This window comes from Rhizoctonia solani, chromosome 3 (assembly GCF_016906535.1).
Source record: "Rhizoctonia solani chromosome 3, complete sequence".
In the NCBI taxonomy this organism is placed as follows: Eukaryota; Fungi; Basidiomycota; class Agaricomycetes; order Cantharellales; family Ceratobasidiaceae; genus Rhizoctonia; species Rhizoctonia solani.
Genome location: NC_057372.1, coordinates 357,261 through 377,682, shown reverse-complemented (window position 1 = coordinate 377,682; position 20,422 = coordinate 357,261). Strand labels below are relative to the sequence as shown.

Below are 20,422 nucleotides of genomic sequence, written 5' to 3'. Positions count from 1 at the left end.
GAAGGCCCTTGGCGCTGCCAAGGCCCTTAGAGGGGGGGCAGTGTTGTAGACACGATTGATACCACGGAATTTATTCCGAATTTCTCAAATTTAAACAAAGTTGAACGGACAACATTTTCAATCACATGACTTTGGCGCTTATATCATACGCTAAGCGCCAAGCCACGTCCCCACCCACGCTTATTCAGCACATGCAGCCACCTCCACCTATGATGTCATCATGACACGTCAGTGACATGTATGCATGAGTAAGGCCAACTGCAGAGTGGGGTTCTTATTGGATTAGGTATTTGATTTATTGTATTTGTAATTAGCTCTCTTGTAGAATATATAAGGAGGCCAACCAACCATGGTAACACCCAGGTCAATTACCTGTTGTTGCATCACACATTGTACAAGGACCCTACAGTCCAGCAACCCTACTTAGCCACTAGTCCCACACCGCCTTAAGCGGCTTTGCTGTTGTACTTAGATAGCTCACCATTGCCCATATAGGCTTGGTCATCATAGTATAGCTTGTTGTTGTTGTAGGTAGCTTGCACACCGCCTTACGCGGTTCTCACTTGTACACACCCAGCCGCAAGCGCCCTCCGCCTTGACGTCCTTACAGATGTCTAGGACAACGCCTTAAGCATTGTTCTCATTGTACTTACGTAGCTTACCACCACCTTATAGCGCATGGTCATTGTAGTTAGATAGTTTGTTCTCATAGGTAGCACTCCCACCACCTTACACAGCTCCTACTTAGTTCCACACGGCCACAAGCGCCCGCTGCCTTGACGCCCCTTAAGGATGTCTAGGACACTTAGGCCATGGACAAGCTGACAATTCATTTGAAGATCAAGATATATCAGCCATATGCACTCACGCCTAACAATTAGGCTGTGATTTGTATGGTTTGCAAGTGGTTAAAAGTATGAGTACAATTAAAATTCTTATATTTTGATCTTATAATTCTGTTGTTAGTTTTTCCAATGTGCACTAGTGTTGTAACCACACTGTAAGGTGGGTTACACGCTAATGGAACAGGCACTTAAGGCCATACTCAACAATCAAATTGACTAAGTGAGGCTAACTACTGATGACTAAGCTGCTTAAAGCAGCTGCTACTGTTCTACTAACTACTGGTGTCATGACCCATGCCTTTGCTGGCATGTCTCCTGACCAAGCCACCTACTAATAGGATATTCCACAGTCTTTAGAAGGCCGCATATACTCACATATATGCAGTCAGAACTGTCATTACTCTAAGTGCTCATGACTTAGAGACTGACAGTCCACCAGGACCCCCAATTATTGTGGGGGAGGCATCATCCAGTTTCCAGCCATTGGCGCTTATTTTCAGCCAATCAGCATCAAGAATCCTGGAATCCTGTGATCTGATTGGCTGAAAATAAGCGCCAATGGCCAGAAACTGGATGATGCCTCCCCCACAATAATTGGGGGTCCTAGTCCACCAGGGTCACATGACCTCCCCCCCCTCCAGTCCTTTATCAAATACTATACTAAACTACTACAGATTTGAGGTGGGGGGGGGGATGACATAATCTCTTCTATAATAATATTTTATTCAGACCTTGCCTGCAGACTCCCTTAACATTGGTCTGCGGCTAGGGGGGCAGGGGGAGTGCAACATCCCCCAGCAAATATATTATTCATATATCACTGTGCATCACATATACTATATATCTTTGACAGTGGATATATATGGTAATAACCTTTCCAGACATGGTGTTGTAGACACACTCAATACCAGGAAATTTATTCCCATTTTCTCGATTTTAAACGAAGTCAAACGGACAACATTTTCAATCACGTGACTTCGGCGCTTATATCATACGCTAAGCGCCAAGCCACGTCCCCTTCCGCGCTTACCTCAGCACACGTAGCCACCTCCACCTGATGACATCACTACAACACGTCAGTGACACGTATGCATGAGTAAGACCAACTGCGGAGCAGGGTTCTTATTTGATACAATATTTGATATGGTACATTTGTAATTATCTAGCTTGTAGATATATAAGGAGGCCAACCAACCATGGTAACACCCAGGTTGATTACCTCTTGTTGCACTCCACATACTGTACAAGGCCTTACAGCCAGTAACCACCTAGATACACGCCTTAAGCGTTGCCTCACTGTACTTAGGTAGCTCGTCAACGCCTTATAGCGTCCAGTTGCCGTAGTTAGTTAGTTTGTTGTTGTAGGTAGCACCCTTGCCGCTGTAAGCGGTACATACTTAGTCCATACGGCCACAAGCGCCCGCTGCCTCGACGCCCCTTAAGGAAGTCTAGGACACATGGGTTATGACAACTGGAGACATTGGTCAGGGGCCTTAGGCCAGTGAGGTGGGGGATACTACTGGTGTGGTGTGAGTTAGATACTTCTGAGGTTCCAGCTACTTAGCTGGCTACTGTTAACCTGTCTAGAGTGAGAGACAAGGTAAAAACAACTTGGGGTCTCCAAGCGTTTTTCCTGCTGTATAAATATTACAAGAGGCTTATCTACATGTGGTCTGTGCATGTGCAAAAAGAAGACTGCATGTGAAAAAGAAAGTGTGCTGCAGGCTGTGCAGAAGCATGGATCTCCTAAACACCCTTGGCACAGCATCTTGGTGCGGCATCTTGGCATAGTAAGCACCAAGATCATGTGATCAAAAAAGTGAAAACATGAAGTTTGTAAAAAATAGAGGAAATATTAGAAAATTTGGGCAAATCCAATGGTATATGTTGAGAGGGTGTAACAACTAGTCTGTATATTGGGGGAGAAGTACCCAACATTAAGCTTCTCCCTTCATATTTACTTTGTTCTCATATTGTATATCAACAATCTTGAGGCAGAGTCTGAAGTCCAGCAAAACCCATTGATTCTCAGTGGAATCCAAGCCTGTGAGCTCAAACTTTAAGATTTTCTTGACAAATTGACAAGGGATTCACAATATTACTACTATGCTATGGGTACACAACCTCATAAATTGAAATAGCAACCATAAGCACTGATTGATTCCTAGAAGTACTTGACCCATAATACAAAAATAGATTATTCAAGCTTGTCATAGACACATGTATACCCAGGGATTTTATTCTGATTTTCTCGGATTTAAACAAAGCCAAACAGACTATATTTTTGATCACATGACATTGGCACTTACATCATACGCTAAGCAATGAGCCACGTCCCTGTCTGCACTTACCTCATCATACATAGCCACCTCCACCTGATGACATCACTATGACATGTCAGTGACACCTATGCATGAGTAAGGCCAACTGCAGAGCAGGGTTCTTATTTGAATAAGTATTGCACATCATGTATTTGTAATTAGTAGATCCATAGAATACATAAGGAGGCCAACCAACCATGGTAACACCCAGGTCAATTACCTCTTGTTGCATCCCACATTGTACAAGGCCCCTAAGGCCAGTAACTACTAAGTCTTCCACCTGTACTTGTTGCCTTAAGCAACTTCCTCACTGTAGATACATAGCTTGCCATTGCCCTTACAGGCCTTGGTCATTGTACTTAGGTAGTTAGTTGTTGTAGGTAGCATCTCTACCGCCTTACGCAGTTTCTCTTAGTTATGTACAGCCACAAGCGCCCACTGCCTTGACACCCCTTACAGATGTCTAGGACAAAGCTTAACCCAGCCTCAATAGAATGGCTTTTGCCTTCTAACTGGCTTTCCAAGTGTGCCAAGTCATTTATCAATACATCTCACACATTCTACAACAACAAAATCAGTTTGACTGTGCAGCCACCACCAGGCATTTCCAATGTGGACAAATTTGACCATGCTATGCATGCATTGATACTGCAGTGGGCATATAGGCATCAAGAGTCAACATTGTTAGCTTGTGAGATACAAGAGTATCTTGCTGAACCAACTACTACCATGGAACCCCTTGAATGGTGGAGTAGGCACCATCAGAGATTCCCAAGGCTTACAGCCATGGCTTGGGATTATCTGTGCATTCCAGGTATGTTTGCTGACTTTCTCCCTGATTAGCATTCTAATCAATGTACTTACAGGCTCTTTGGTTGCCATTGAGCATGTGTCCTAGATGTCTGTAAGGATGTCAAGGTAGCTAGCACTTACAGCCATGTGAGAAATACAAATGTACTGTGTAAGGCAGCAAGGGGTCTACCTGCAACAACAAGACTACTATCTACAATGGCCAAGTGCTGTATGGCAATGGCAGACTATGTAAGTACAGTGGAGACAACACTTAAGGCATGTATGGAAGTGTGTCTATCTAGTCAACCTGGGCTTAAGGCCCTGTGTACAATGTGGAATGTGACAAGAGGTAATTGACCTGGCTGTTACCATGGTTGGTTGGCCTCCTTTTATATTACAGAGTGTGAGCTATTTATAAATACATATATCAAAGACTATAACCAATGAGCACCCTGCTCTGGCTGCAGCCTTACTCATGCATATGTGTCACTGACATGTCATAATGATGTCATCAGGTGGAGGTGGCTACATATGCTGAATAAGCATGGATGGGGACATGGCTTGGTACTTAGCATATGATATAAGTGCCAAAGTCATGTGATTGCAAATGTCCTTTGTTTAACTTTGTTTAAAATTGATAAAATGGGAATAAATACCCTGGTATTGATTGTCTCTAAAACAGCATGTTCTGAGCACTGGGCAGGATGTGATCTTGTTACACCATACTTCATTGTCAGCCAAAACCATTAGCATCTTAATGTGTCCTGGACATGGTCACATGACCAGTACAAGTGGTTGCATGCTGGCCCAAGCCCAAATTTGGGGGGTAGCAGGTGTAATCATGGGTTGTCAGCAGAGGAATAATAGGGCTCTATGGCTTAGTGGTCAAGCTGGTTCAATTCCAGCTAGTTCTATTTTCCTCTGTTTATGACAGAAAGGTCAAAAAGCCAAAACTCACTCTAGCTCATATCAAGGCACACATACACTTTGCTCAAGCACACAAAGACTGGACAATTGAAGACTGGAAGCATGTCCTATGGTCAGACAAGACCAAAATCAAATGTTTGGGGTCTGATGGGGTTCACTGGGTGTGGGTTAGGCCAGAGGAGGAGCTCAATGACTGGATGATACTCCCAACCATGAACTTTGGGGGTGGGTGTCTCATGTTTTGGGGCTGTATGGGATGAAATGGGACTGGTTATGGGACAATGTTAGAAACCCCATTGAGCCAGGTACTTTACAAGCAAATTTTGGAGGACAAATTCCTCAAGAGTCTGAATGTTGTAGACACACAAATACCAAGGACATTTATTCTGATTTTCTCAATTTTAAACAAAGTCAAACAGACAACATTTTCAATCACATGACATTGGCACTTATATCATACGCTAAGTGCCAAGCCACGTCCCCTTCTGCACTTAATCAGCATATGTAGCCACCTCCACCTGATGACATCATTATGACATGTCAGTGACATGTATGCATGAGTAAGGCCAACTGCGGAGTGGGGTTCTTATTGGATATAGATAGCTTCTTTTCTCACACACGTTGTATTTGTACTTAGACACCTCTGTAATATATAAGGAGGCCAACCAACCATGGTAACACCCAGGTCAATTACCTCTTGTTGCATACCCACACTGTACAAGGGCCTTAATCCCAGTAACTTATTTAGATACTGTCCTAGACATCTGTAAGGACGTCAAGGGTGCGGGTGCTTGTGGCTGTGTGGAATACAAGTACTGACTGCTTAAGGCAGTGGTTTCTACCCTACAATGTCTGACTACTAACTAACAATGACCAAGGCCGTATGGGCAATGGCAAGCTATGTAAGTACAGTGGAGGTAACGCTTAAGGCGTTGTAACTACTTAGTGATCTGGCTGTAAGGCCTTGTACAATGTGGAGTGTGACAAGAGGTAATCAACCTGGGTGTTACCATGGTTGGTTGCCCTCCTTATATATTGCAAGCAAGAGCTAATCACAAATACATAATATGCAATATCATAACCAATAAGAACCCTGCTCTGCAGTTGGCCTTACTCATGCATACGTGTCACTGACGTGTCATGATGACGTCATAGGTGGAGGTGGCTATGTGTGCTGGATAAGCACAAGGGGGGACGTGGCTCAGCGCTTAGTGTATGATATAAGCGCCAAAGTCACGTGATTGAAAATGTCATCCAATCTACTTTGTTTTAATTTGAGAAAATAGGAATAAATTCCATGGTATCAAGTGTGTCTATGGCACTGCCCCCCCTTTAAGGACTTTGGTGGCGCCAGGGGCCTTTTTTCTCATCTCTTCCTTGTACTTTTTTCAAAAACTTCCCTGCATTTTTCAGGTTTTTCCGGGGTTCCCACATGTTCTCCTCTGATTGTCGTAGACACAGTCGATACCAGGGAATTTATTCCCATTTTCTCGAATTTAAACGAAAGCAAACGGACAACATTTTCGATCACGTGACTTTGGCGCTTATATCATACGCTAAGCGCCGAGCCACGTCCCCTCCCGCGCTTACCTCAGCACACGTAGCCACCTCCACCAATGACATCACTATGACACGTCAGTGACACGTATGCATGAGTAAGGCCGACTGCGGAGCGGGGTTCTTATTGGTTATGGTATTGCATATATCTGTATTTGTAATTAGTCTACCTCTGTAATATATAAGGAGGCCAACCGACCATGGTAACACCCAGGTCGATTACCTCTTGTTGCATCCACTCAGTGTACGAGGGCCTTACAGCCCAGCAATTACTTAGTTAGCCACTTAGATAGTCCACACCGCCTTAAGCGGCTTTGTTGTTGTACTTAGATAGCTTGTCACCGCCTTAAGCGGTCTTGTTGTCGTAGGATAGCCGCTTGTCGCCGTAGATAGGTTCGTCGTCGCCTTACTGCAACTTTCTCATTGTACACCGCGGCCACAAGCGCCATCCCCCTCGACGCCCTAACGGACGTCTAGGACACTAGGTAATCGACCTTACGTCGGTTACAAACCGTTCTGCGACACCCACTACTGAGCACCAACCACCAAGAAGGTTACCTGTACTAGCACGAGCGAAAACACGTGATTGGACTCCCCTTTCAGCTGGAATAATCAAAGAGCTGTTGGTCCCACGTAGTAGCAAATTGCTATAAGGCAGGCTAACCCTATCGCCCGCATACCACACGGTTGCCGCACCCTTTGCTAGCGGAACCAGACAGCAGATACACCCGCTTGCAGAGACAAGGTTCTACATCACGCCCGCCCACGGCTGTGATTAGCTACACTTACTGTTCAACGCTAGGTTGTTTGACGCAGGTTCTTAGCGTATAACGCAATAAAGCGCTCCTAAGTCCTGATATAGGCACCTTGGCTGTACAGCCCCCACTTTCCACACTCGCCCACCATTACCTCGCGCACCCCCACTCGCTCCTCCTTGCGGGCCTCTTCCCACGCTGGCCGCTCCTATCCCACACATTCCATGGCAACCCGCTCCCGGCCGCCCTCTCGAACCCGCTCCCCTATTGATCAAGGGGACCTGGGACCCTTCCTTCCGTCAGCCGCCCCTGTCGAGCTTGGGGAAGTATCCCTCGAGCGCGTCACACGCCTCCTCCTTGGCCTCCTCGGCCAAGTCGAACGCCTCGAACAAGAAGTTGGGGAAATCAAGGAAGCAGGGATTGAGACCCGCACCAACGTCAAAAATATATCCCAAGCCGTCGATGTTGTCAAGGATGGGCTTAGAAGCCTCCAAACCCACGGGCCAAGGACCCCAGAAGATACCAAGCCCCCGGCCGTGGAAGCAACGCCACGCCCCCTATCAAAAGTCGACCCTATTGGATCGACTAGTCGGGTCTCATTCTGGCCCAAACCATCTAAGGGGTTGCCCGCCTTTGCCCAACCCACTCCTGTACGAGCAGTGCCCCCGCAAGTCCCATCTCCCCCTCCATCTCCGCGTCTCCGATCCCCAATCGGAGCACCTGCCCCTCTCCCTCCGGCTCCAGCAGCCCACTATCCCGCTCCGGTCAAGGTTGACCACCCCGACGCCTACACAGGCAAAATAGGGAGTGAGGCAAAACAATGGCTGACCTGGATGCTGGCCTGGACCCGCCTCAACTCGCAGATGTTCCCAACTGATCAGGAGGTCCTATCCTTCCTCCTGATGAACATGAAGGATTCCGCCGGGGCCTGGGCCCACCCACACCTCGACCAGCTTGGATCACACCGAGCCATTATTCAAACAGTCGAGGGGTTCAAGTCGGAGTTCTTGGCAGCATTTGGCGACCCTGATGCCACAAGGGCCGCCAAGCGGAAAATTACCACCCTCACTCAGTCCGGCACATGCGCGGACTATATCACAAAGTTCAGGACCTTAGCAATGGAACTGGACTGGAACGACGCGGCCCTTCGAGGCCAGTTTGCCCAAGGCCTCCATTGGGAGGTCAGCCGCCAAATTGCGACCCGTGAACACCGCCCCCGCACCCTCTTAGAGCTGCAAAATGCAGCACTTGTCATTGATAACGCCCTCCGTGAGGAGCGTGCTAGCCATCCGCCAAAGGATAGTAAGTCTAGCAGACCATCTAACCCCGCAAGGGGGACGAGTACCGGCCAGTCAAGCACCGGTTCTAAGAAGCTCTCCGACAATCCAAACTTTGTGTCGGAAGAAGAACGAAATCGCCGCCGCGCCGCTGGCGCTTGTATCAAGTGCGGAAAAATGGGTCACAAGTTTGCGGAATGCCGCACGGGTTGGAAAGCCACCCCTATCAAGGATAAGGGGAATGCTAAGGAAGCCGCCAAGATTGGCGAAGACTCTGAGTACCAATCGGGAAAAGAGTAAGGGTACCTGCTGCCGCGCGCAAGGACCCCAAGGACTCTGGCTTGGTTTCGGAAATTTGTAATATATCAAATAGTCACAATAGAATCTCCCCCCTATTCACAATTTCCATCAAACCAGAGAAACAAGCGGAACACTTAGAAGTCCTGATTGATTCAGGCGCCACTTCCTCCTTCATGCATCCCCGTACCGCGGAATCACTCCGCCTCCCACTCATAGACCTCCCTTCACCTTGTACTGTTACCATGCTCGATGGGTCGAGCCCCCAGGCTGGCAAAATCTGGAAAAAGGCTAACCTAACCTTTTCCTTTGATGACAAACGTATAACTGAGACCTTCCTCATCTGCAACACAGGATCTCACGCTGCCATCTTAGGATTGAAATGGTTGGACGCCCACAATCCGGAGATTGATTGGAATCAACGGACCCTATCCTTTCCCCATGCGCCTCCAGAACATGTGGCCATTGCTGAGGAGGAAGAAGCTGACCAAAACCCCCTTGATGGAGTACCCTCCAAGTACCACCAATACGCCAAGGTATTTGGAGAGGAGGAATTCAACAAGCTTCCGCCCCATTGGCATTACGACATTGGGATCGAACTGACGGAAGAAGGCCCCTTGAACTCTCCATTATACAGCATGACTGACGCCGAATCCGCTACGCTCAAGGATTGGCTCAGGGATGAGCTCAAGGCTGGGAAGATTCGTCCCAGCAAATCCTCAATCAGTTCCCCTGTCATGTTTGTCCCTAAAAAGGATGGCTCCCGCCGATTGGTCGTTGATTACCGCCGTCTCAACAACCGGACCAAAAAGAACGTTTACCCACTCCCTCGTCCCAATGACTTGATGGCCCAGCTCCGTGGTGCCAAGGTTTTCACTAAATTGGACTTGCGATGGGGATACAACAATGTCCGTGTTAAAGAAGGTGACGAATGGAAAACCGCGTTCCGAACCAAGTACGGCCTCTATGAATCCCTGGTCATGACCTTTGGCCTGACAAATGCCCCTGCCGCTTTCCAGCACTTTATGAATGAACTATTCAAAGACTTACTGGACGTATGCGTCATCATCTACCTTGATGACATCCTAATTTACTCTAAGGATGACGCATCCCACACAAAGCATGTTCATGAAGTCCTAAAGCGGTTAATGGATAACCAGTTATTCTGCAAGGCATCAAAGTGCACCTTCCATGTCACCGCTGTTGAATACCTAGGGATTATGGTCTCCGATAAGGGTTTCAGTCTGGATAAGCTCAAAATACAGGCAGTACAAGAATGGCCGGTACCCACTAAGGTCAAAGAAGTCCAATCATTTCTGGGATTTGCCAATTTCCTCCGCCGCTTTGTCGCCAACTTTAGTCATATTGCTAGGCCGCTACACAACCTAGTCAAAAAGGACACTCCTTGGAAATGGGACATCAAGGAACAAGAGGCCTTCCAGGGATTAAAAGACGCTATTACCAACGCACCCGTACTATGTCATGCAGACCCGTCCAAGCCCTATTTCCTGGAAACAGACGCCTCAGGGGCAGCACTAGGTTCCATACTCAGCCAACGTCAGGAAGACGGCCGTCTCCATCCGCTAGGTTTCCTATCTGAGTCATTCAAGGGGGCAGAGCAGAACTACGACACCCATGACAAGGAACTCTTAGCTATCATCCGCTCCTTTGAGTACTGGCGCATTTTCCTGGAAGGAACCGCCCACCCTGTCACCGTATTCACGGACCACCGAAACCTGGAGTACTGGAAGAAGTCCCAAACATTCAACCGTCGCCACGCTCGATGGCACCTACTATTGGCAGGGTATAACTTCCAAATCGTTTACCGCCCAGGAAAGCAGTCCGGAAAACCTGATGCCCTCTCACGACGTGCTGATCATGCCGACATTCCACCCGCCGCCCAGACCATGCTCCCTGACCCAGTATTTGCCAACATGGCCCTGGTAACTCCCGAAAAAGAACTACAACGCCAGATTGAAGCTGCATTGGACCAAGATGAGTCCCTGGAGGAGATACTACAATTCCTCCAAAATGAGTCCAAGGCCCCACCATCAATTAAACGCGCCTTCAGGGATTACAATATGGAAGCAGGCTTACTATTTTACCAAGGGAGAATTGTGGTACCAGACATCGGAACATTGAGAACGGACCTACTTTGCATATTCCACGACAGCCCTCTGGCTGGTCACCTGGGCAGGCAACGGACCCTAGAACTGGTATCCAGGAACTACTACTGGCCTGGCATCCGGGCTGACACATACTGGCACGTTGATTCTTGCAAAACATGCCAATGGATCCGGAAACCCAAGTACGCATCCATCCCACCTCAACCTCTGGAACTCCCATCATGCCCGTGGCAACATGTGTCATATGACATGATAGTAGACCTGCCCAAAGACGGAAATAGTGACTCCATCCTGGTCATTGTGGATAGCTTTACCAAATATGTAATCCTGGTAGAGTGTTCCAAGAAACTCAAAGCACCGGAGTTAGCAGATCTATTCCTGCGCCATGTATGGAAACGCTATGGTATGCCTGAAAAGACAGTATCGGACCGCGGACGGGTCTTCAATAACAAATTCCTGAAGGCCCTGTACCAACGCCTGGGAATAGACCCCCATTTCTCCTCAGCCTATCACCCTCAAAGTGACGGGCAGACAGAACGTGTAAATCCCACGGTTGAACACTTCTTACGGGCCTACTCAGGGATAAACCAGAGGGACTGGGTCAAATGGTTACCAATGGCGGAATTTGCCTACAACAACGCGGTACATAGCTCAACAGGCAAATCCCCTTTTAAGGCACTATACAGATGGGAACCTTCCTTGACTCCGAGTAACGTTCCAACAGACGTCCCTGAGGCAGATGATCTAGCAGCCCAGATGGAATCACAATGGCAAGAAATAGAGGCGGCACTCCGGCAATCAAAGACACGCATGGTAGCCGGAGAAGTAGGAGAACCACTCAAGTTCGAAATCGGAGAAGAAGCCTGGCTAGACGCCAAAAATGTGAAGCTAAAGACCCTGAGTCCAAAGCTAACTGAACAACGCCTAGGCCCCTTCAAAGTAATCGAGAGAATCTCCGACAGAGCGTACCGCCTAGAACTCCCACCAACAATGAGAATCCACAATGTCTTCTACGTGGGTCTCCTGTCAAAGGTCAAGAGGGACAAAAAGCGCAGCTTTGAGAACCGGCCTCCACCCGTCACCGTGGATGGAGAGGAAGAATATGAGGTTGAAGGGATCACAGACATGGAAGAAAGGAACGGGAAGTGGTTTTTTAGGGTAAAATGGAAAGGCTACGGATCAGAGGAGAATACCTGGGAACCAAGGGAAAACCTCAAAAACGCCGAAAAAATCCTAGAAAAATTTGAAAAGGAAATGAAAAAGAAGGCCCTCGGCGCTGCCAAGGCCCTTAGAGGGGGGGCAGTGTCGTAGACACAGTCGATACCAGGGAATTTATTCCCATTTTCTCGAATTTAAACAAAAGCAAACGGACAACATTTTCGATCACGTGACTTCGGCGCTTATATCATACGCTAAGCGCCAAGCCACGTCCCCTCCCGCGCTTACCTCAGCACACATAGCCACCTCCACCGATGACATCACTATGACACGTCAGTGACACGTATGCATGAGTAAGGCCGACTGCGGAGCGGGGTTCTTATTGGTTATGGTATTGCATATATCTGTATTTGTAATTAGTCTACCTCTGTAATATATAAGGAGGCCAACCAACCATGGTAACACCCAGGTCGATTACCTCTTGTTGCATCCACTCAGTGTACGAGGGCCTTACAGCCCAGCAATTACTTAGTTAGCCACTTAGATAGTCCACACCGCCTTAAGCGGCTTTGTCGTTGTACTTAGATAGCTTGTCACCGCCTTAAGCGGTCTTGTTGTTGTAGGATAGCCGCTCGTCGCCGTAGATAGGTTTGTTGTCGCCTTACTGCGACTTTCTCATTGTACACCGCGGCCACAAGCGCCATCCCCCTTGACGCCCTAACGGACGTCTAGGACACTGATCCATAACCCTTCCACTTGACTCTGAAGAACCAATCCCTGTTGCATTCCTCTGCATCCGTTATGCCTTCTACCTTGTATTCTTCTTCTCTGTCCATGGTAACGGGTGGTGGTTGGTTCTCAAAGGTGCAGTTCTTGTCCTCCTTGACTTTAGACAATAGTCCCACATAGAACAAGTTGTGAATCCTCATTGATGGCAGGAGTTCCAGGCAGTATGTGCAGTTGGAGATTTTCTTGGTTATTTTGAAGGGACCTAGGCGTTGTTTGGTTAGCTTAGGACTCAGGGTCTTCAGCTTTATGTTCTTGGCATCTAGCCAGGCCTCTTCTCCAGTTTCAAATTCAACTGGTTCTCCTGATTCTCCGGCAGTCAAAGACATGCATGACTGCCAGAGTGCTGCTTCTATTTCCTGCCATTGGGCTTCCATTTGCGTTGCTAGTTTGTCTGCTTCTGGCACATTGGTTGGGACATTACTAGGAGTGAGGGCTGGTTCCCATCCATAAAGTGCCTTGAAGGGGGATTTGCCTGTGGAGCTGTGAACTGCATTGTTGTAGGCAAATTCCACCATTGGCAGCCATTTTACCCAATCCTTCTGGTTGATCCCAGAATAAGCTTGCAAAAAGTGTTTGACTGTGGGGTTCACACATTCTGTCTGCCCATTGCTTTGCAGATGATAGGCCAAGGAGAAGTGAGGGTCTGTCATGCCCTAGAGGCGTGACCACCTTAGAATCCACTAAGCCGAAGAAATAGTGAATATATGCGCTATTTTCATGAAGATTTATGGATATATGCATCTTTACGCTATTTAAGCGCTTAGCGCTTATTATGTAATCTTATCACATGACTAAAGGTCATGTGATCACGTCTTTCTTATCTTTGGTCATGTGACCTTATCTTTGTTGTTATGTTTGTACATGTAATTACTCTTCCCCTTCTCTGTTGAATATATAAGGAGGGTTCTGAGAGCCTTAAGCCTCAGAACTCAACCTCTTATCCTCTTCCAACACTACTACCCTAAGACATACACTTAAGAGTATTGCCTGAGAGCATACCAGTCCCTGTCAAAAGGTTCCTTGCCCTGCTGTCTTTACAGCATTAGTGCACTTTACTTATATTGGTCTTGTCCAACCCCTCATCTGGCAATTGCCTTAGAGCATTGTTAGATCCCACTTGCTGATAAGTCCTATACTAGGCAATAGCTTGTTGGGCTTACCCTGTGGTAGTTGTTGGCTCTGACAGGGTCTATTCCCAAATGTTGGTACAGCGCTTTTAGGAATTTATTATTGAAGACCCTTCCTTGGTCTGAGATTGTCTTTTCAGGCATGCCATAGCGTTTCCATATATGTTGTAGGAATAGATCCGCTAGTTCAGGAGCCTTCAGCTTCTTGGAGCATTCCACCAGGATGACATACTTGGTGAAGCTATCTACAATGACCAGGATGGAATCACTATTACTGTCTTTAGGCAGATCTACAATCATGTCATAGGATACATGTTGCCACAGGCAAGTAGGGAGTTCTAGTGGCTGAGGAGGGATGGGTGCATATTTGGGCTTCCTGATCTGCTGACAAGTTTTGCAGGAGTCCACGTGCCAGTATGTGTCAGCACAGATCCTGGGCCAGTAGTAGTTCCTTGAGACTAGTTCTAGTGTGTGTTGTCTACCCAGGTGGCTGGCCAAGGGGCTGTCATGGAAGATCCTTAGTAGCTCCGTTTGTAAGGTTCCTACATTCAGAACCACAATCCTCCCTTGGTAGAAGAGAAGTCCTGCTTCCATTTGATAGTCCTTAAATGTGCATTTGATGGATGGAGGTGCCTTTGATTTGTTTTGGAGGAATTGTATTATTTCCTCCAGGGATTTGTCTTGGTCTAGGGCGGCCTCAATTTGGCGTTGGAGTTCCTTCTTAGGTGTAACTAGGGCTACATTGGCAAATACAGGATCAGGGAGCATGGTCTGGTTGGCAGGTGGGATGTTGGCATGGTCAGAGCAGCATGACAGAGCATTGGGTTTCCTGGACTGCTTCCCTGGTTGGTAAACAATGTGGAAGTTATATCCGGCCAGGAGTAAGTGCCACTGTGTGTGTTGTTGGTTGAATGTTTGGGATTCTTTCCAATACTCAAGGTTCCAATGGTCTGTAAATACGGTGATTGAATGTTCCATCCCTTCCAGGAATATGCGCCAATACTCAAAGGAGCAAATGATTGCTAGGAGCTCCTTGTTGTGTGTGTCATAGTTCTGCTCAGCTCCTTTGAATGATTCAGATAGAAAGCCAAGTGGGTGCAGGCGGCTGTCTTCCTGTTGTTGACTGAGGATGGACCCTAGGGCTGTGCCAGATGCATCTGTTTCCAGGAAGTAAGGCTTTGAAGGATCAGCATGACAAAGGACTGGGGCATTGGTGATAGCATTTTTTAGCCCCTGGAATGCCTCTTCCTCCTTAGTATCCCATTTCCACGGCGTATCCTTTTTTACCAAGTTGTGCAGGGGTCTGGCCATGTGACTAAAGTTGGCAACAAATTGACAGAGGAAGTTTGCAAACCCAAGGAAGGACTGGACTTCCTTGACCTTGGTGGGCGTTGGCCATTCTTGGACTGCCTGGATTTTAAGCTTATCCAGGCTGAAACCCTTGTCTGATACAATGATCCCCAAGTATTCCACCAAGGTAACATGGAAGGTGCACTTGGACACCTTACAGAACAGCTGGTTTTCCTTTAAACATTGCAGGACCTTGTGAACATGCTGGGTGTGGGTTGCATCATCCTTTGAGTAGATTAGGATGTCATCAAGGTAAATGATGACGCATACATCCAGGAGATCCTTGAACAATTTGTTCATGAAGTGTTGGAAGGCAGCAGGAGCATTGGTTAAGCCAAATGTCATGACCAAGGATTTGTACAGGCCATACTTGGTGCAGAAGGCAGTTTTCCATTTGTCACCTTCTTTAACTTGGACGTTGTTGTAACCCCATTGTAGATCTAACTTAGTGAAGACCTTGGCGCTGTGGAGTTGGGCCACAAGGTCATCTGGACAGGGTAGCAGGTAAACATTTTTCTTTGTCTGGTTGTTGAGGCAACAGTAGTCAACAACCAAGCGGCAGGAACCATCTTTTTTTGGTACAAACATTACCAGGGAGCTGATAGATGACTTGCTGGGGCAAATTTTTCCAGCTCTCAACTCATCCCTGAGCCAATCCTTCAGTGTGGCAGACTTGGCATTGGTCATGCTGTATAGGGGGGAATTGAGGGGTCCTTCTTCTGTAAGTTCAATGCCAATGTTGTAATGCCTATGTGGGGGAAGTTTATTGAATTCTTCCTCTCCAAATACCTTGGTTTATTGGTGGTATTTGGGGGGTACTCCTTCAAGAGGGTTCTGATTGGCTTCCTCTTCCTTGGCAATGGCTACATGTTCTGGTGGCATGTGCAGAAAGGATAGGGTGTGGGAATTCCAGTCAATTTCTGGATTGTCAGCATCCAACCATTTCAAGCCTAAGATGGCCAAGTGATCACCGGTGTTACAGATGAGGAAAGTTTCTGTCATCTTTTTACCATTGTAAGTGAAGGTTAGTATTGTCTTCTTCCAGATTTTGCCAGCCTGGGGGCTTGACCCATCAAGCATAGTTACGGTGCAAGGTGTGGGGAGATCAATGAGTGGAAGGCAGAGTAATTCTGCGGTGCGTGGGTGAAGGAATGAGGATGTGGCACCTGAGTCTATCAGGACTTCTAAAGATTCTGCTTGTTTCTCTGGCTTGACTGAAATTGTGAACAGAGGGGAGATTCTATTGTTACTATTCAATATATTACAAAATTCAATAAGCCCAGAGTCCTTGGGGTCCTTGCACGTGGCAGCAGGTACCCTTACTCTTTCCCAATTGGTACTTGGAGTCTTTGCCTATTTTGGTGGTTTCCTTGGCTTTCCCCTTATCCTCCTTAGGTGTTGTACTAGCGCTTACAACAAATATCCGGACACGTGACCAACGCGACCCCCCCATATTCACCGGCTTCCATTTTTCTTGATGTACAGTAATGTTAACATAGAAAATAAAGTTGAATATACATATTTAGCTCGAATAAATTGCCTAGAACTCAGTAGGCCCCCCTTCAGCTTCTTTGATAGCTTGAACCCGGGCATCCATCTGCCCCGTGTGTTTGTTGATATCCTCCACTGTAAGTTCATCCCAAACCCGCTTGGCCACTTTCCAAAGCTTGTCAGCATTTCTCCGAGCTCCAGGCACCTTGAAAACGCGTGATTTGAGGAGACGCCATATGGGCTCGATGGCATTGAGATCGGGAGAGCCCAATGGATGGGCTAGCTGTTCTATACCCAGTGCTGCCCGGGCCTCCCGTGCTTGTGGACCCTTATGCAACGGTGCTCCATCCTCGACGATGAGGATCTTGTGACCCCGCTCAGCCTCTAATTCATCCAAAAACTCCTTGAGTGGACCTTTGAGTACTTGTTCAGCATACCCTGCTGAGGTGAGCCCCCCGCCTCTTGAGCGGCCCTTCTTTCCAGCAATGCAAGGCGATAGTTCGAGCCAAATCAATGGGCCCTTCTTGCTGTGAGCAATGCAGCCCCACATAGGGACACTTTGGCAACCAGTTTGGAAGCTTGGGACCATGTTCTTGGGTAGATATGCTTCTCCTTGCTTCCGGGTAACTTTTGGTCGCACTGGCTGCTCTCCTGTGTCAATTGTGGACTCGTCGGCCCAAGCTACCCAATCCCAATTTTGATTTGTGTTATTCTTGGCCCAATCAAGTCAAGCATCAATCATTTTCTGTGAGAGGTACGGCTGCTGGCGAGCAACATAGCGCTGGAGGCCCATTTGATTTGCAGTATACTGAACTTGACGCTCGGTAACAGTCCCGTCGAGCTTGGCAATTGCATAATATGGTTTCTCTGGGTAGAGTTTCAGATAACGTGCAATAGACCGCCGAGTTTGAGGGGATAGGGCGGGTGGGCGACCAGGCCGGGGCCGAGGGGTAGCAGACCCGTATTTCTTGTAATTTGCCACAATATCACAAGCTGTAGATTTTGGAACACCAGTACGTTCTTCAATATATCTATACGTTTTTCCTTCATCATGTAGAGCCAAAATGCGACCTTGATTCAGCTGCGAAACTTCCTTACTGCGACACGGGGGCATTGTGATGAAAGAGGAAATTGGGCACGTGACCTTGTCCAGATACTTTTTGTTTGCGCTAGTACACCACTGTAAGGTGGGTACTTGCTAGTGGGGCGGGCGCTTAAGGCCGTACTACTACAGACAGAGCTAATCTAACTATGTACTAAGGCTAAACTATTGCCGCTTAAGGTGGACTTCTACTGGGGCTAGTGGCAAAGGGGCCTTAGGCCTGGAGGTGTGATGAGTGAGGTATGGGGGTCAACGTCTGAGTACTGCTGGGGGCCAACTACTTAGTTGGCTGACTAATCCTCCTCAATGGATATGAGACAAGGTAAAATCAACTTGGTGGTCCCAAGCAATTTCCCTGCTGTATATATAGACAGAGACACACTATTTACATGGTCTGTGCACGTGAGAGAGGAAGTACACATAACAAATGAGAAGTGTGCTGCAGGTTGCGCAGAAGCGTGGATTTCTTCTAAGCGCCCTTGGCACAGCACCTTGGCACGGCACCTTGGCAATGTAAGCGCCAAGGTCACGTGATTGAAAAACATAAGATATTGAGTCCGTAAAAAATAGTAAAAATATTAGAAAAAATAGGCAAGTCTAATGGTATCATTCTTGAGGGTGTAACAGTAGGGGTAGCCTTCCAGCCAGTCCTACACTTGGCAAATTTGTGTCCAGCCTTACTGCATTTCACACAGAGGCCTTCTGTGTGTTGGCAATTTTGCTCTTCCTCCAAGATGTAATTGGGATCAGAGGAGAGGGGACTGGTTTTGGTGGCCTGTTGGCCGGTACTCACCCCCCAGTTGGGGGTGGTTGAAGTTTTACCAGACTTATTACCCTGTTGCAGGTGGCTGGCTCTTTCCTCACAGAGGGCATTGTCAATAATGAGGGAGGCATCTTGGAGCTCCCTCAGGGTTCTGGGTTGCCTCTCCCTTGTGGCAATTTGTCTTTGGACCTCCCAGTGTAGTCCGCATGCAAATTGACCCCAAAGTGCAGCATCATTCCAGTCAAGTTCCATTTGCAGCGTGTGGAACTTGGTAATGTATTTGGCACAAGTGCTGGTCTGTGTGAGGGAAGTGATTTTCCGCTCCACTGCTTGGGTAGCATCTGGGTTGCTGAAAGCGGCCAGGAACTCAACTTTGAACTCATCTATGGTCTGGATGAGTGCACAGTGGGACCCTAGTTGGTCCAAATGGGGGTGGGCCCATGCTCCACCAGCCTCTGTCATATTCATGAGGAGGAAACTTGGGACCTCCAGGTCCAATGGGAACTGCCTTTGGTTAAGGCGGACCCAGGCCAACATGCATGTCAGCCATTGTTTGGCCTCCAAGCCAATTTTGCCTTTGAAGGTGTCAGGGTGGTCCACCTTTACAGTGGAGGGGGCTGGAGGCTGCGCCAGGGTGACAACAGGCGCTGGTGGAGGTCCTTGGGTGGCTGGAGCTGGTCCCAAAGGGAAGGAAGAGGAGGGGTAAGGGTTGAAGAGGGCAAGGGGGTTGCGCCTAGGGGCCCCTGTAGAGAGGATAGGGGCTGGGGCCCCAAGGAAGGGTCAAGCCTTGCCAATAGGCTTGGCTTTGGGTGCAGCCCTGGGGGTTTCCTTGACCGCAGGGGGTTTTTGATCTTCTGGGGTGTGGGGACCCCAGGGGAGCTGGAGCTGGGCAAGCCCATCCTTGACAACATTGACCGCTTGGGAGATGTTCTTGACGTTGGTGCAAACCTCTTGATTAATCTCATTTTGTTCTGAGAGGGTCCGCTTGATGGGTTGACTTGGGATTGTAATCCCCACAGAAGGCAGATGACCTGCTCAAGGGAGACTTTGCCAAGCTCAGGGGGGTGTCGTACACCACTGTAAGGTGGGTACACGCTGGTGGAAGCGGGCGCTTGTGGCCGTACTACTACACTGGCTTATGTAATCTAACTAACTAAGGCTAACTACTATCTACTAAGTCACGTAAGGCGACGACTAACTATCTACGGTCGATGCGGAGGGGGCCTGAGGCCTGGAGGTGTGGTAGGTCAGGTAAGGGGGTGAGTGCTACTGATACTACTTGGGGGCCGGCTACTTAGCTGGCTGGCTACCTTCTCTAATGTGTAAGAGACAAGGTAAAATCGACTTGGTGTCTCCAAGCAATTTCCCTGCTGTATATATAGACAAGGCACACTATCTACATGGTCTGTGCGCGTGAGAGAAAGAAGTAGCTAAGACAAATGAGAAGCGTGCTGCGGGCTGCGCAGAAGCGTGGATTCCTTCTAAGCGCCCTTGGCACGGCATCTCGGCGCGGCATCTCGGCATAATAAGCGCCGAGATCACGTGATCGAAAAACAAAAGATATCAAGTCCGTAAAAAATACTAAAAATATCAGAAAAAACGTGCAAGTCCAATGGTAAATGTTAGGAGGTTATAACAGGGGGCTGGCAAAAATAGGGGTTCCAGCTGTCCTTGATCAACAGGGGAACAGGCTCAAGAGGGCAGCCTGGAGCAGGTTGCCATTGGATGTGTAGGGAATGATTGTC

At 47.9% G+C, this 20,422-nt stretch overlaps 3 protein-coding genes across 3 annotated transcripts; 1 reads left to right on the top strand and 2 right to left on the bottom strand.

The window, feature by feature from the left end:
• Window positions 1–7,421: 7,421 nt before the first annotated feature.
• On the top strand, window positions 7,422–12,208 carry RhiXN_02493 (Retrotransposable element Tf2 protein; the record flags this gene model as incomplete). The annotated part of the gene is made up of 2 exons (XM_043322310.1): window positions 7,422–8,770; window positions 8,848–12,208. 2 exons carry the CDS (start codon window positions 7,422–7,424, stop codon window positions 12,206–12,208), a joined length of 4,710 nt encoding a protein of 1,569 aa, XP_043177806.1.
• Window positions 12,209–12,783: 575 nt separating this feature from the next.
• On the bottom strand, window positions 12,784–16,818 carry RhiXN_02492 (Retrotransposable element Tf2 protein; the record flags this gene model as incomplete). Its single annotated transcript, XM_043322309.1, has 5 exons — window positions 12,784–13,497; window positions 14,005–16,110; window positions 16,141–16,535; window positions 16,645–16,724; window positions 16,781–16,818. The coding sequence occupies 5 exons, from the start codon at window positions 16,816–16,818 to the stop codon at window positions 12,784–12,786; spliced, it is 3,333 nt and encodes a 1,110-aa protein (XP_043177805.1).
• Window positions 16,819–16,861: 43 nt separating this feature from the next.
• Window positions 16,862–19,576, bottom strand: RhiXN_02491 (Transposable element Tc1 transposase; the record flags this gene model as incomplete). The annotated part of the gene is made up of 4 exons (XM_043322308.1): window positions 16,862–17,524; window positions 17,588–17,805; window positions 18,596–19,410; window positions 19,512–19,576. The coding sequence occupies 4 exons, from the start codon at window positions 19,574–19,576 to the stop codon at window positions 16,862–16,864; spliced, it is 1,761 nt and encodes a 586-aa protein (XP_043177804.1).
• Window positions 19,577–20,422: the final 846 nt, after the last annotated feature.